Below are 12,374 nucleotides of genomic sequence, written 5' to 3'. Positions count from 1 at the left end.
CGGTCACACAAAACCTTGGAAGGGAGAAAAAGAGAAGCAAAAAAAAAAGACAAAATGTGGAGGTAGATACAAGAATCACATTGAGAGCTAAATTCCAGCTTCAGAGGTTTAGAAGGTGGGAACACCAAATCCAAAAATTTAGAGCAAGGTTTCTTCTGCTCCACTTCTTCTCCCTAATGTGGTTCAACAATGTGCAATGTTTAAAAAAAAATCAATACTGAATAACCTATCAGTTTCAAATGACATGAGTACTGTCATGTAGCAGAGATATTCCTTCAGTTATGAAGTGGATCACACACAGAACAAATCCACTGCTACAACGATGGCTTCAACCAGGGCTGAACAAGAAATTCCCCTTCCATAAAAGCCCATTAAAACTTTCCCAGCTGACTAGTTTGAGTAATCTTTGGCTGCTTATTTCAGTGATATTTTTCCAATGGGGATTTCTCACACCACCTCCCCGCATCCACCCCCTCCCCCCCCCACTCCCCCCACTCCCCCCCCGCCACTTTTGTGAAACAGTCTTATGTCCAGAATGCAAAAGGTGAATGCGGGCATGTTGCAGCAGTTTCTCTTTGTCATTTACTGGCAGGCAAAGCTGTGGTTTTCAGGAAGGAGCAGTGGACAGCTGCTGGGAATCACTCCACTTTATCGTAAAACTGAGAATCTGGATTCGATTCCAGAGGACGGATTTCAGTGAGCCAATTCAGCCGGCATGCGCTAGACTCGGAGTACTTTCACCCATGTCTTGTTGGGACAATGTGCTTGATGAACAAAATGCTGGATAATTAAGTGCCTGTTGCTTCATCTTTAAAGTCTCATTCATTGTTCGTTCACAAAACTTTTGTGCAGCGATGTGCAGTCAGCTAGTCTTGTAGAAGAGCACACAGTTCTCAGATTTCAGGTTTGAGGGTTGAAAGTATTCTTTCTGATTCTGAGTGCAGGTTTCATATCAGTAGGCTGGTTTCAGATGCTTTTTTCTTGTCTGATTACAAGAGGAAAACATGCACACGGTAAGAACAGCTATTCAACCCACATTTGCCTACAACCTGCACAATCAGGCAAGGGATGTGTAAACTTGAGCAACATTTTACAGTAATATTAAAATTATGTTCCTCATTTTTATATCCTGGGAATCCAAATAATCAAGATGAGCTCTCTTATTCTCTCAGTGGCTCACCTTATTTCTTGCATTAAGTTACAGGACATTTCTAGTCTGCCTTTTATTAGTCCTTAATAATGTTGCAGTTACTTATGTTAGAAATGTAACTGGAATATTAAAAATGGTAATACAGTGAGTTCAGTCAGTGCACATGCAAATCCCTCTGCTCTACTTCCAAGAGAGCTTTTTTTCAGTGTCAATTGAGAGATGGGAAAGCCATTTGGCTGTCATTTTTCTACTAGGTTACTCAGGCCTTAGAGTAGAATAATAGCCCACCTACCTTTTTGCTTCAACAAAGCTGCCATTCTAAAACTTTTTCTGCCTATTTTAGTCCCAGAATGTTTAAGGAAGTTCACATGCCGTCTCTGCAGATGCAATCATGGGATCCATGACAACTGCAAGGGCAGAAACAACACATTGTAAAGCCATGAAATGGACCTCATTCACATGGGGGGGGGAGTGATTGGCAGGAGGAGTGCCGGGGTAAAATCCAACGTTCACAAGAGACACAGAATAATTGGCCGCTTCCTATAGTCTTTGCCCAATGTTCCTTTCTACTGAGAAGTCAATAATGGATGTACATGAGCCAGCTGGGCTGCCACCACCATTGAGGTTGAATTTTGCCACCACAATGCCTGAACCACAGGAACTAACAAATAGTCAAGGGGAGTTGAAAAGTTTCTTTCGTTCTCCTTGTTATGCAGATTCCTGGTGGGATCGGCTACTTCTGGTGCCAGCTCCAGCAGCGACTTCTCATGCTTGAGTGCACTGACAAAATTTCAACAGGCTATTTAACTGCCCAAGGCATTGCAGAAAAGCAGTGTCCTTCCTCAATATTCCCACACCTCTACTTTCCTGAAGAAAGCAATCAGGAGCAGGAATCCTGACTGGTTCCCCAATCTTGTTTTCACACCAGGCACTGAGGGCAAGGAAAATTATCCAAGCTCTGCCTTGGCTGAGGCTGGCCTCGCCTGAGTTCGGTGATCTGGGATCTGTGTTTAGGAAATAACATTTTTTTTAAAAAAATGCACACTTTCCTATACAGATGCAAAAATTAGGATAGAAACATTTTATCTTACTGGAAGGGTTTGTGTTTTCTGTTCAGCTACACAAAATTTAATTTCACAGGTTTGCTGACTTAACATTTTTTTCCCTACAAATGGAAGTTTCTCAAAGGGATTTGCTTCCCAAACGGGAGTAAAAAATTTCACTGAACAGCACTGAGGTGAGACATATATATTTTTGATCATATTTTCCCCACCCCTTGCTGTTTGGTTGAGGGACAAAAAGAGAACCTGGATGCAAATATTTAAATAACTAAGAGATTGACAATATTGGCACATAAATAAAAGTTCAAAAAGACAGGTTAATGGTTTAATCATAGAACCATACAGTGCAAAAGGTCATTCCGCCCATTGCGTCTGCACTGACAACAATCCCACCCAGGCCCTATTCCCATAACCCCATACGATCACCCTGCTAATCCCCCTGACACTAAGAGACAATTTAGAATGGCCAATCCACCTAACCTACATATATTTGGACTGTGGGAGGAAATTGGAGCACCTGGAGGAAACCCACGCAGGCATAGGGAGAATATGCAAACTCCACAGACAGTGACCCAAGCCAACAATTGAATCCGGGTCCCTGGCACTGTGAGGCAGCAGTGCTATCCACTGTGCCACCACGATCCACTATTTATAACCCTCAACTCCAAGACTAATCCCTTGCATTTCAGAAAGCGATGCATCCGTCATGTACAGCAGTGTCTTACCTCGATGATTCTGCCTTGACTTGAGCATGAAGGACATGATTATAATGACTCCAAGTAGAACTGTCACAGGAACAGCGATGGCTACAATAAGGTAACTTCTCTTTGTTGATAGCAACACGTCAATTTTTTTATCCGTCTCTTCCGTTTCTAAAAAGTGAGGCAGTAGCAATCAAAATGTGTACATATCAGGCTAGTTTACAACTCAACATGATATATTACTGTGGATAGCTGTAATGAGCAGAAACAAACAGGGACATCCACACAGATACACAACTAAAACTGTGTGCTTTAGTCTTATCGATATTCCAAGAAATAGCGTATGGTCGTATCAACTGCTTCAGGATATTTTGCTACATTGTAAGTGCTATAGTGAAACCCGACAGTGCAGAAGGAGACCATTTAGCACATTGAGTCTGAACTGACAACAATCCCACCCAGGCCCTATCCCTGTAACCCCACATGTTTACCCCGTTAACCTATGCACCCCGGGACTCAGAGGCAACTTAGCATGGCCAATCCCCCTAACTTGCACATCTTTGGACTGTGGGAGGAAACTGGAGCACCTGAAGGAAACCCACACAGACATGGGGAGAATGTGCAAACTCAACACAGTGACCCAAGTCAGGAATCAAACTCAGGTCCCTGAGCTGTGAAGCAGCAGTGCTAATCACTGTGCCACCCTGCCACCCCACTTACGCTTGCAAACTGTTGTTATTCTAAAATATCTACTTAAAGCAATGTGACTAATGTTTACATAACTGTTTCTTTTATTTGCTGCTTCACTCTCAACATCTACCTTTCTGACAAGCCTTCTGAGATCCAAAACTCATCAGCTGGGAGATGAAGGTTCCCAACCAGCATTATGGTCTTGATTTGACAAATTACAAAACATACTATTGAGATGAAAGCAAAATTACTACGCTCGCTGGAATCTGAAACAAGAACTGAAAATCTCAATATGCGTGGAGAGTGAACAGAGTGACTATTTCAAGTCTGGATGACTCTTTGTCAGAGCAAAGTATTGTTGAGTGCACCACTGAGCTTGCACCACACTGCCACATCCTCATGGCAATGGCAATGTTGTGATCAGAATTGTTTGCAACAGGTTAACCTTTTCACCATTGCGGATGCAAGTCTCGTGCCTTAGTAAAGAGGCAATTATTCTTACAGACCACCCAGCAAAAGCTGCAGTGCTGTAGTCAACGTAGATCAAAATAACTTGTAGCCAAACAACTGAGTTGAAGATTTTCCAAAGGGCAGTCAGTTTCTTTTAACAAGAGGTAAAGTAATGGGAAGAAGTACGCTACTGCCTATTGTCCTTACGCAGACAAACAGTTTTCGACCAAAATTGACTTACCTTCATTTTGTAAAATAGCTGACGTATTCATGTTAAGTTCTTTAATCCAGAACATACACAAATAAGCATCGTTTGTCTCTTCCTTTATTCTAAGTACGCTTCGGATGTTGTACAATCCATCGGTGCCAGTGAAGTGGGTGGTATTTGCTGTTTCGTTGATGTCAGATCCATTTGCGTAATACCAAACCACCTCAGCTAAAGGATACCCCACAGACTGGCAGACAAACTCTGTCTCCTTCATTTCCTTTGTTTTAATGGTCTCTATTTCACCATAGGAAGCTGCAAAATACAAAGTCAGAGTGTGATTTAACCTGGCTGTGTTTCTAAGCCCTTTGAAGTTCTGCAGTTGTTGTTTACCTTTTGCAGTGAGATTTAACTGTGTAGCTTTTGATTTACTATCAAATGTATTGGGATACAGTGAAAAGTGTTGTTTCTTGTGCATTATACAGACAATGCACACTGTTCACAGAGTACATAGGGGAGAAGGAAAGGAAAGGCTGAAGAATATAGTGCTACAGTCATAGCTAGGGTGCAGAGAGAGATCAACATAATAAAAGGTAAGTCCATTGAAAGGTCTAGTGGCAGCAAGGAAGAAGTGATTCTTAGGTTGGTTCGTATGTGATCTCAGACTTATGCATCTTTTTCTTGATGGCAGAGAGAATGTCCAAGGTGAGTGGGGTCCTTGATTATGCTGGCTGCTTTGCCAAGGCAGCCGGAAGTGCAAACAGAGTCAATGGATGTGAGGCTGGTTTGCTGATGTATTGGGCTTTGTTCACAACCCTTTATAATTTCTTCCAACCTTGGTCAGAGCAGTAGTCACACCAAGCTGTGATGCTTTATGTTTATAGGATTTTTATTTAAACAGTGCAGAACTTGCTTCACTATCACTATTTTCTTATTTTTTCACTTTAGGCTTTTGCCTATTATCCATTAATTCACCCTGGATTGGAAACTATACTTGAACTTCCACAACTGAATGCTAGGACACATATTGTACAAGGTGGTGGATGTTCATCCTATCCTCTGTGGAAGTTCTGTCTCCGTCCTGTGCCTCCATGTTTCGTGGTGTGGGAACTTATAGATGCAACATCACATCTTGCTATACTCGAGAACAACGTACATCTAATTTGAATGAATCAATTAGCTGCTGGCTAAGAAGACATGGCCCACCTGTGACTTCCAGTGCAGTCTCTTTATAATCCACTCCATTGAGATCGATAACACAGCGGTAGGTCCCTGCATCAGAGACTCGGACTTGGTTGATCTCCAACACCGCACGTCCACTGTGGAGTTCATCGAGCAACATGAAAACTCGTTCACTGTATTCCTGAGACAAATCCTGAAGAATTGGTTCCCCGTTAAACAGCTTGTAGACTAACTGGGAACTTCCATCGTTCAGCATGTGATGCCAGTACACTTTTATCTGCTTTGAGTTGAAGTTGGATTCAACTGGAAATCTACATTCCATGGTAATATTATTCCCATAGGATGCACTGTAGGATGATCTGGGAGTAGTGACCATAAAGATAGCTGAAATGACAGAACATGGTGTTACTCACTGATTTTCAGAAACAGATAATTAGGGCTGAATTTCTGTGGTCATTCTCTTGACTGTTATCATAACACCAGTCAAATCCTGGAAAACATCATTAACACTGGATGCACAATGTTTTCCAATGTTTCTGTGGTGGATGATCAGGAGAAAACCCACAGAAATTCACCCTGTTAAACTAATGACTCATATTTGGCCTGGGAATAGTGACTGGAATCATAGATTTCCTACAGTGCAGACGGAGGCCACCTCAGCCCATCAAGTGTGCACAGACTCTTGGACAGAGCATCTTCCCCTGGCTCACCTCCTGCCCTATCCCTATAACCCCACATTTCTTCTAAATTGCAACATCTCTTCGAACAATTGTTTCCCTAGATTGAAATTTCTCTCCATGTCCAATGTGATAACTAAGCATGGGGGAGGGAGTCACAAACAAGCACACTAGACATTTTTACTTTCCTTTGTTGGTTTTTCCTCATCTTAGACAGTTGATTGTCAGTAGCCTCCGTGGCTGTGGTTTGTGTAGGAGTTCTATTCCCATCTGATCTATGCATATCTAGCAAGGATCACTCGACAAATCATCAGGAGATGGAGCACTGCCCAATTTGCCCTTCACTAACTCAAGAGTGCTGTAGATACAATTGTAGTCAATTGTGTGCCCATACATTGTCTAAAAATCGGCAAATTCTGCACTCAGTGCAGATCAAACCTAGAGCTTTATAATCTGTTTGGCTCAGGAGTCAGCATTACATTCTCTCAGGGCTGGGACATCTGCTCTATGTTGGTTACTGAGGCCTATATGAAAGGATTCAATCCCAGCCAGCGGGAAATTTGAATCAGCTATCTACTGGAGATTTGACAACAAAGCACTTTAGCAAGTTCTAATGCTTCATTAATGGCCACAACATGCATTTATGTTTTGCGCTGATTTATTGCTGATATAGTAAAATTATCATCTTGATATCATACCTGTCACCGAGGGTAGGTGAACTCCCAGTATAACCACTAATGATACGATCTTCATTTTTCTGATGTTATCTGAAACATAAACATGCACTTTTCAGTTAAATTATTTTTCCCTCCCTATCCCCATGTATTCACCATAGCTAATCTACCTAATCTGCGCATCTTCAGTCTGTGGGAAGAAATCTGTTAGAAATGCACACAGACACAGGGAGTAGGTTATAGTTCCACATAGAAAGACACCATTGTGCCACTGTGCTGCTGTTGACTCCACTTAATTGTACAATTAATCAAATCCTTTAGAATCACTTATTTTTGACTAATCTGTGGTCACTGGACTAAAATCTTACACATGCCCGTTGAAAGATTCTGTTGAGTAAACTGTGTTTAAATCACAACACTACCATGTTTTGCACTGATCAGTTGCTTACTGGTAAATGCAGTAGAAAAGCGAGCAGATTTGTTATCTTATCCATCTTGAGCCAATGCCATGTATTGTTTTGAGTAAATGAGAACAACTTCCACGGAAGCCAGTGCACCTCAAAGGAAATGTGCTCAACTAGGAACTGATTGCCTCAGTAAGACTTGTAAGTAGCATTGAGCAAGAAAAAAAAACTAGGTCAGGCTGGAATTTTAATTTGAAAACTATGAGATTCTAGTTGTACGGTCCCCTTTTCATGTTTGAGTTTACACAATTTTCAATTAAAACGTGGACGTTTTTTTTGGCTTGAGTTTAATGGGAATCGTAACACGTACAAAAGGACATTTGAAAGATGTTACCAGATGTAGAAAATTGCCATTAATGTTCTCTTCTCCATCCCATACACTGAGCTGATGTGATAATGCAATTCCACAACTCATGTAAAGTTTGTTAAGTTTTCCAATGTAATGTCTATTATTTTATGTACTATTATTATCCTACACAAACACAACCTTATCAAAAGACCCCAGATCCATTGGTTCCCAGTAAAATTCTGGAAGACACCTCAAAAGTATAACACCTGGTGCTTCAATGCCCCCAAAAAATGATAACAATAATCTTATCCTGCAAATCCAAAGATGTACAGGTTAGGAGGGTTGGCCATGCTAAATTGCTCCTGTGTTGGAAAGGTTAGTTAAAGGAAATGTGTGAGGTTAAGGGGAAAGGACGTGGGTAAAACATTCCATCAGAGAGTCAGTGCAGATTTGATGGGCCTCTTCTGAGTCCCTCCAGAGGGAACAGCCTTCAAATGAGTTGTCCAGCTTTTTAATTTCAGCTCCTGTTCATTAATAATTTAACCCAGCAGGAACACTGTCTCAGATCTAAACATTGAAATCAGTTGAACTATATGATTTGATGGTACTTATCAAATCAGATAGCAGGATATCCTAATCCATTTAATGTTAAGTGTCAGGATCTGGTCATTTAATTGTACTTATAGCAGTAGGTGTATTATCAACTCCTGTCTTATGCCAAGTGGCATCTAGTCTTGTTCTGATTTATGACAATATAATTTCTAAAACACAGTAATTTCAGCAACATATACAATGGGGTGTGACCTGCAATATTCAGATTGATGGAATGCTATATCCTAAGTTCTAGTGCAGTGATCCTGTGTAATTTATGCAACCATGTATCTCAGATTACAAAAGATGCTGCTTCCTGACAAGGAATCTGCTACACATATCCAAAGAAATGGAGCTACAAATAAGCCATTAATTAAAACAATAAATGTTTAAGTTTATTGTTGAGGTGGTAAAGGATGGCAGGATTCTACTTAAACATTTCAGAAAAAACAGACCTGTGCTTCAGATTCATTCGGCATTATTATGGCACGGTGGCACAATGGTTAGCACTGCTACCTTACCATGCCAGGGACCTGGGTTTGATTCCCAGCTTGGGTCACTGTCCCTGTTTCTGTGTGGGTTTTCTCTGGGTGTTTCGGTTTCCTCCCACAGTTCAAAGATGTGTGGGTTAGGTGGATTGGCCATGCTATATTGCTCCTTAGTGTCAGGGGGCTAGCTAGGATAAATGCATGGGGTTATAGGGATAGGGCCTGAGTGGGATTGTGTCAGTGCAATCTCGATGGGCCAAATGGCCTCCTTCTGCACTGTAGGACTCTATGATACTGGCCTATGAAAAGACTGTTTAAATGTAGGGCCATTCCGAGATTAAAAATGGCAATATCTAATCAAGTTTAGCGGTCATACATGAGAAGTGTCAAATTATAAGCATTCAAGCACCTAGACTGCAAGAATTAAAATCTTTTCTTGTACTCTGATCTCCATTATTTTATATTGAAAGTTTTATATTGAAAGTAAAGGTGAGGATTAAGAAATGTTAATCTTATGTTGTGTAAACCAATGTAATAACTAATGGGGTATGACTCTAGACTTAAGTAAAATATAACATATAATTTGGCAGTTATATTACTACAAACAGAATAAAAAGGCAAATTATTTCTTTAAATAAAATACCAACAGTGGACAATAACCCTGTTTAAGGTTTGTCAAAACCAATGCATGTTTCTCAGCAAACAGCAATACTATCAGACAGAAGAATCAGTCAGACAAAAGCATCTGACAACAAAACTAACAAATTAGTACGCCTGTGAAGTCAATACGCATGTCTTTAACTAGCAAACATGTAGGAATACACAGAACGATGCAATTAAGTATCGTCAAGCAACTTTAGAAACTGGTGCTCATTTGGAGAGCCAGGTGCAGACATGTTGGGCCAAATGGTCTCCTTCTGCACTGTAACAATCTTGTGTGCAGAAAACTTGTCAGCAAGAATATGATTGGGGGAGTCAGTTGAGAGATTGGAGCAGGACAACAAACCTGTCTGAGAGCGGTGATGTTGAAATGCCGGCTTTGGACTGGGGTAAACACAGTAAGAAGTCTCACAACACCAGGATGAAGTCCAACAGGTTTATTTGGTAGCAAAGTCCACAAGCTTTTGGAGCGCTGCTCTTTCATCAGGCAAGTGGGAGTTCTGTTCACAAACAGGGCATATAAATGCACAAACTCAATTTACAAAATAATGGTTGGAATGTGAATCTTTGAGTTTGTGTCTTTATATACCCTGTTTGTGAACAGAATTCCCACTTAACTGACGAAGGAGCAGTGGTCTGAAAGCTAGTGGATTTTGCTAACAAATAAACCTGTTGGACTTTAACCTGGTGTTGTGAGACTTCTTACTATGCCCAGCCCAGTCCAACTCCAGCATCTCCATATCATGCCCACCACCACCCCGCCCCCCCCCCCCCCGCGCTTAATGGTGATCACCAATAGCATCAAACTCTCCATCACCTTGTAGCTGGGATGGGACGTAGCAGTAAGTCCCCAGCCACCGTGGTGCTAAGTTATGTAACAATACGGTGGTAGCAACAAGCAATAATTAATTCCTGCAAACCGAACAACATCAACTCCAGTACACATTCAGTTTACAAACTGGATAGCCACAGCAACACAGAGACCATCCAAATGATCATTTCATTAAAAATCACAAACGTGTTTTTTTTGTTCTAGCAACCACTTCAGACGAATCCCATTCTCTTTGCTTTGCTCCCTTTAACTGCGTCCCAGCCAACTATTTCCCACCCGAAAGTGAAGAAAAGGCAGCATTGCTCAAGTCAGTATCAAGGGCATGCAGCGGGTTGAGAATAAGCTGCATGTCTTACCTTCTCCGCTTTGTTATTCAGCAAGTGAGCTGTTGTATCAATGATATGCAATGACAAACAGCTTACAGTCTCTCTCTCTATATATATACTCACACGGCTCGACTTCAAATTTCCCTTTATGTCATCACTTTCACTCACGTGAAATTTGTATAAGGTAATTCCAGTAACGTCGCACTGAAAGTCCCGGTCAGTCTACCGGCCAGCAGGGAGCAGAAAAACTATGTTCTCTCCCCTCCGTTATCGATCAATTCGGGAAATAAACGCCGCTCCTTTCTCTTATCCAATAAGTTGTTGATTAACGCTTATTCAAAGTGGAAATCCGGAAATATCGACGGGTCTCTCGTTGGGATTTCTATCCTGATCACTCCCGTTGCTTGCAGCTACAACCCTTCACTTTCCTTATGATGTGAAGGCTGTCTGGAAGCGGCTGATTTCTCGGCAGTGCGAGGGGGTGAAGTCACCCCTGCCTTCAGCAAGTGGATGACTGTCCTATCCGTCACTCTCCAGTTTGCGCATTTGCCAAATCCCCCTCTTCAAATCCCAAGCCAGGATTTAATTACTGGAACATCTCACCGCCTCTGAATGACCAGACTCGACAACAATCCCACTCAAGCCCTACCCCCGCAACCCCATATATTCAGCCTACTAATCCCCCTAACACCCGGGAGCGATTTAACATGGCCAATCCGTACATCTTTGTAAAATGAGAGGAAGCCCGAGCACCCGGAGGAAGCCCACACAGACACAGGGAGAATGTGCAAACTCTGCACAGACCCATGCCAGGAATCAAACTCAGGTCCCTGGTGCTGTGAGGCAGCAGTGCTAACCATTGTGCCAGTATCCCACCGGTGCCTTGATCCTTTTAACCACAAGAACTATAATTTGTTCTTGAAATCGGATGACATTTTAGCCTCAACTACTTTCTGTGGAAGTGAATTCCACATATTCGCCATCCTCTGGGTGAAGAAATATCTACCCACCTCAGTCCTAAAAGGTTTACCCCTTATCCTCAAACTATGACCCCCTAGTTCTGGACTCCCCCATCATCAGGAACATTTTTTCTAAATCTACCCTGTCTAATCCTGTTAGAATTTTAAAAGTTCCCATGAGACCCCCTCTCATTCTTCTAAACTCCAATGAATATAATCCCAACTGACTTAGTTTTCCCTAATATGACAGAGCTGCCATCCCAGGAATCAGCCTGGTAAACCTTCACTGCAGGGACATCCTTCCTCAGATAAGGACACCAAAAGTGCACCCACTACTCCAGATGTGGCCTCATCTTTTGGCAAAGATCAAGGGAAGAATTTTACCATCATGGGAATCGGAGCGAGTGAGGGACGGACCATGGAAAGGTCTGTTGACCTGGAATGGAATTTTCCAGTTGCGGGGTGAGCAAGGCTGGAAAATCCTGCCCCAAGTATGAGACCAGGTGTAATGGCTGTTCTTGTCAGCTTGGATCCAGTATGCCTCTTTTGTGGAGACCATGAATTGGGTTCAATTTGATTTAATTATTAGCGCAAGCAGGAAGATGGGTTAAGGGTTTGTCTTGTCCACTCTGCTGTGGAAAAACAATAACATTTAAAAAAATATCTCTGTGCTACCTTGGCCCAGCCACACCTGGAGTTCAGAGTCAAGCTCTGGCCATCCAGCGAGTGAAGACATTAAAAGCACTGGAATTGGCTGAGGGAGGAACTCTCAATTTGTGTTCCTACAACCTGGTCTTATCCAGCCCTTTTATTTATTAAAACACGCCAGTGCTTCACAAAGTGTCATACAGCAAAACATAACATTGAGCCCTAAGGTAGATTTTCAAAAAGATAGTCAATAACTTGTTCAAAAGAGTTTAAAGTTTATTTTAGTAGTGTCACAAGTAGGCTTACGTGAACACTACAATGAAGTTA

The 12,374-nt window shown here is 41.9% G+C and overlaps 1 protein-coding gene across 2 annotated transcripts; it reads right to left on the bottom strand.

The window, feature by feature from the left end:
* Positions 1-508: 508 nt before the first annotated feature.
* LOC145343400 (programmed cell death 1 ligand 2-like) lies at positions 509-10,849 on the bottom strand. 2 transcript variants are annotated; one of them, XM_080189621.1, is made up of 7 exons: positions 10,471-10,849; positions 6,815-6,883; positions 5,464-5,823; positions 4,294-4,572; positions 2,937-3,083; positions 1,443-1,557; positions 509-985 (listed from the first exon to the last, which is right to left on the bottom strand). In XM_080189621.1, the coding sequence occupies exons 2-6, from the start codon at positions 6,867-6,869 to the stop codon at positions 1,505-1,507; spliced, it is 894 nt and encodes a 297-aa protein (XP_080045747.1). In that variant the 5' UTR covers positions 6,870-6,883; positions 10,471-10,849; the 3' UTR covers positions 509-985; positions 1,443-1,504. The 2 variants fall into 2 exon arrangements, with proteins under 2 accessions (XP_080045747.1, XP_080045748.1); XM_080189622.1 differs by lacking the exon at positions 1,443-1,557.
* Positions 10,850-12,374: the final 1,525 nt, after the last annotated feature.

This window comes from Carcharhinus amblyrhynchos, chromosome 5 (genome assembly GCF_965287045.1).
Source record: "Carcharhinus amblyrhynchos chromosome 5, sCarAmb.v2.hapA, whole genome shotgun sequence".
Lineage (NCBI taxonomy): Eukaryota > Metazoa > Chordata > Chondrichthyes > Carcharhiniformes > Carcharhinidae > Carcharhinus > Carcharhinus amblyrhynchos.
This window is presented reverse-complemented; position numbering and strand designations above follow the sequence as displayed.